Consider the following 4,244-nt stretch of genomic DNA (forward strand, 5'->3'; position numbering starts at 1 on the left):
TATATATATATATATATATATATGTGTGTTAGTAATCATAAAATTAGTAGTGCATAAGATTACTAATGCAAAAATGATATTCCGAGACATTTTATATCTCGGTATATTTAAAATATTTAAAATTAATTTAAAACATAATACATTCATACGTCTACGAAACTATAAAACTATTTTGCGTGTACAATCTTAATATTGTCTTGCGTCAATTATTACATTAAAAAAGGTGTCTGTACGTATTCAGTCTGCAATAATGAGAATTGCTCAGATTTATTAGCTGACTAAAACGTTAGCTAATTTCTGCAGAACTTCTGTCATTGAAATCTCGATGCACCCAACAAGGAAATTAAGATTGTTATGGCAAATATTCCATTATGTACTTTCCTTTCGTTTTCACCAGACTGAAATAAAAAATAAAATACTTACATTGTATTGTTTTCAAATTACCAATCAAACTTTATACTTACAATAACATAATAGTTACACCTATCGCCTCCACAACAAGAAGAACACTTCCAGTCCTGATACCAGATATGAGTGCAATCAGGCATATTATTGCGCTGCAGTCTCTCGCAATCTTTTTTAAAGGCACATCTTTTAGAGACGTAAAATTGTTTCTTGGCTCCCTGAGACCAATATGGTGTACCTATAATCATCAGACTTTATCAGAGGTCTGTTCTTTCTATAATAAACTCTCTTTTTGCATCGTTCATCTTTCTTCTTTTTCTCTTCGTTGAAGAGGAAAAAAAAGAAAAGATAAACTGTGCAAAAAGTTTTAGTTAAAAAGAACAGACCCAAGAATAATAGGTTTGTTCTTTTTAGTTGAACTTTTTGCACAGTTCATCTCTTTTCTCTTTTAACTCCCATGTAGAAAGAGAAAAAGAATGAAGTGCAAGTTCAGATAAAAAGAATCGATTTCTTATATGTGCACCTTATCACTGATGTACCTAATCAAATAAATACAATTTTTTAACTAGGATATCTTATTTCAATTAAAATATACTTTCGTAATTAAAAAAAAATGGTCAGACTCTCTCCCATCCAAGAGATATCGATATCAAATTATTTAATTAAATGTGTTCTTATCGTCTTTAATAAAGAACGATTAAATGATAGTGGACTTGATTTATAAATTGAAAAACTGATAATACGTTCAGAGCATACAACACCGTACATAACCTCAAAAACATGGAAGGACGCAAGGTGGAGAAATGCATTCACTTACTGCCCCATTTAATCTCCGTAAGGCAAGTATCGTGTCCCGGTTCGCAGGTCTTGATGGTGTTCAGGCATTTTTCTTTATTGCCTTCCTGGTCCGTGCAAACATAACACTCCAGGGCGTGGCCTATGGGCACAAAAATAACGTTCGAAGAAACGAAGAGAGAGCCTTTTTAGAATCTCGATCACTTACCGAGTGACACGCAGGTGATAGTGATTAGCGCGAAATGCCACTTTGTAAAATTCGGCATCTCGGAAGAGATAGCGCAAGCACGATTTATCACAGGACAACAATCGAGACGCGAGCTACTTTAAACCACTTTAAACGCAGCTGATGAATCGGTGTGTCAGTGACGGATGGTAGAAGGATCACGAAAGGAAGCCTCATGAGGCTTCAGAAGGTCTTAAAATTTGAAAGTCGCGCTTCTATGGCAGCTTATCAATTATTAAAAAGTAATTCAATGTAATTAATAGTATTAATATTTTTCGACCCGACCAGGGCTGTGGTCAAAGTCTCGCTACAAATGCTTTGATGGACCAATTAGAAGAAAGAATTTTACAAACCAATTAAAAAACGCTTCAAAGCGTTTGCAACATCGCGTTGAGCATGTCCCAGGTTTGCCTCAACTTGGGTTGGAAAATGCTTTGCTATTAGTTGACGTTACACATTCTATCAATAGGAGAGCATGAAACATCATTAATTCAATCCAGGTTGGTGCAAACTTTGCCAACTTGATTGGGCTGAGAAAGCCATAAGTTTCATTGATATTTTTGTAAATCAACATTTGTAACGACACGTTAAATTGGAATCGGGCAAATTATTTGGTGCCTTCTCGGGGTGATTGATTGTATTAATCCGTTACTGTAAAAAAGTGTCGATCATACAACTAGTGGCGCCATCGCATTCAATAAATGCTTGATTCCGTAAAATATAATTGCATGATGTATCATTTGGTACAATCTAGCAAGAAAGCAGTGTAATACAGATCATTTTATTTTTGTTTAACATTGGCAAACATTGATATAATGATCACTGATCTACGGAGGATTATGGGAACCATGATCACCTCTTTTGGATCTCCTTTTTGAAAAATATTTATAGCAAACTGTTATTTTTAATATTTCTGAAATGTTTAATCACAATTTTGATATTCTAAAAATATTTTTTAATTTAAGAAACTCCTACATATAAAAAATATTTTATTATATTCTTCTTCTTCTTCTGTGTAATTTTAACTTTATAAATTTATAAGTGGTTCGCAAAATACAAATATAAAATACAAGGAGCATTCAGCCACGCGCAGGATGTTTTTTTACGAATATCATATATTTAAAATTCTTACGTTAACAATAAAAATTCATAAATTTTTTATTGTTATTTTAATTTTATGATTATGCATAAATTATTGATATTATTTATTTTAATTCCTTTAATCTTATGACTACGAATAATTGTATATATATATATAATTTATACGATATATTGAAGTTGGCCTAATATAATTCGAACCGTTTATGAATTTATAATTAACATAAGAATTTTAAATATATGATATTTTCAAAAAACATTCTGCGCGTGGCTGAATGCTCCTTGAAGTATAATTTTAAATAAAAATTTTATAAATTATACATTTAAATAATACCTTTTCGATATAATTTAAATAATAATTTAATATTTTATCTTTTTATATTTGACCTTAAAAAAATTTCGCTTGTGGGTCAATGATAAGTACCCCTTGATAAATTTCTGAATCTATCCCAAGCAAAATAATAAGGTATAATAATATCAAAATGACATTAAAATGAATTGGAAATAATTGAATAATGACTTAATAATCATTTTGACGTCATTTTGATATCATAATTCTGCTTAGGATATGATAATAATTCATATGTGTTACACTGTGTCATCTATGGGTGTCATCTAATAAGAAAAAAACTATCCGATATCGATAAACTATAAATTATCCGATTAATTCGATGAATAAAATGATACATGCAACATCATGCGTTTTATGAAACGCATGCCGAAGTTTATATAAACATTTGAAACGAGGAGATGTAGTTGGATGCAACATTGACACTCTCATAAAATTATCGTGCGATATTTATTTTGATTAATTTGTATACATAAAACACTGTATACAGAAAAAATATTGTTACATCTATAAGCGTTCTTTAAGAAGTTCTTTATCGTAAAAAAATACAGATAATTTTTATTTCTTTAATTTTAAATAAATTTCGATTCTAATAAAATTTTAATTTGGTAAGAAGAAAAACGATCGAGGTTAAATGTTAAAAAATAAAAGAATAGCATCCAATAAAGTGTTTACTCAAGGGAAATCATTTTCAAATTGATTACAGACTCGATTATTCTACAATGGAAATGGTAGCAATATATATATAGTAGTATATAATTACATATTCTCTGCATATTTTCAAGATGCAATTTAAATTGAGTTTAAATAACTTGCAAAAAGATAAATGAATAATTATTTGCATATATGAGTCCATGAACATTAACTCATGAAGTTAAAATCTAACTGTTCATGAAGTTTATCTCAAAGCAACATATTTCGCAAAAATTGGACACAATAATTTTTAATGTATAATAAATAAATGTATGATAATTACTAACATAACAATAATAATAATACATCTAAATCATCAGCAGTAATAACATCAAAAATATCTAGAAAATGTACGTCTTTGATATATGTTCGCAAATATTCACATTTATTAAAGCATTTATGTATACTACAATTATGTACATAACAATTAATCTTGCAAAAAAGAAACAATGAAAAACATTCCAGAAATGTTTATAATTAAATATCAAAATAGCTGAATATCTCTTTGAATATAATCATTGTACTTGCATTTCTTCGTATTAAATTTGATAAAATACACAAAATATTCTGCGTTACCTTCTTTTAAACAATACGAAAATAGAATAAAATATTACAGAATCTTCAATGATTTCTTGGTTCATAAAATTCTAATAATTCATTCCAGTTAATAAAATCTGA

At 29.1% G+C, this 4,244-nt stretch overlaps 1 protein-coding gene across 1 annotated transcript in view; it reads right to left on the bottom strand.

The window, feature by feature from the left end:
- LOC108690620 (cationic amino acid transporter 2) overlaps nucleotides 1-1,566 on the bottom strand; it is a 10,872-nt gene extending 9,306 nt beyond the window's left edge. The window contains exons 1-3 of the mRNA XM_018198005.1: nucleotides 1,409-1,566; nucleotides 1,223-1,342; nucleotides 465-643 (exon numbers count right to left, since the gene is read on the bottom strand). Coding sequence (XP_018053494.1) covers nucleotides 465-643; nucleotides 1,223-1,342; nucleotides 1,409-1,466 — 357 coding nt within the window. The 5' untranslated portion in view covers nucleotides 1,467-1,566. The remainder of the gene's footprint in view (nucleotides 1-464; nucleotides 644-1,222; nucleotides 1,343-1,408) is intronic.
- Between the last annotated feature and the right edge of the window lie 2,678 nt (nucleotides 1,567-4,244).

This window comes from Atta colombica, unplaced genomic scaffold (genome assembly GCF_001594045.1).
Source record: "Atta colombica isolate Treedump-2 unplaced genomic scaffold, Acol1.0 scaffold338, whole genome shotgun sequence".
NCBI classification, from domain to species: domain Eukaryota; kingdom Metazoa; phylum Arthropoda; class Insecta; order Hymenoptera; family Formicidae; genus Atta; species Atta colombica.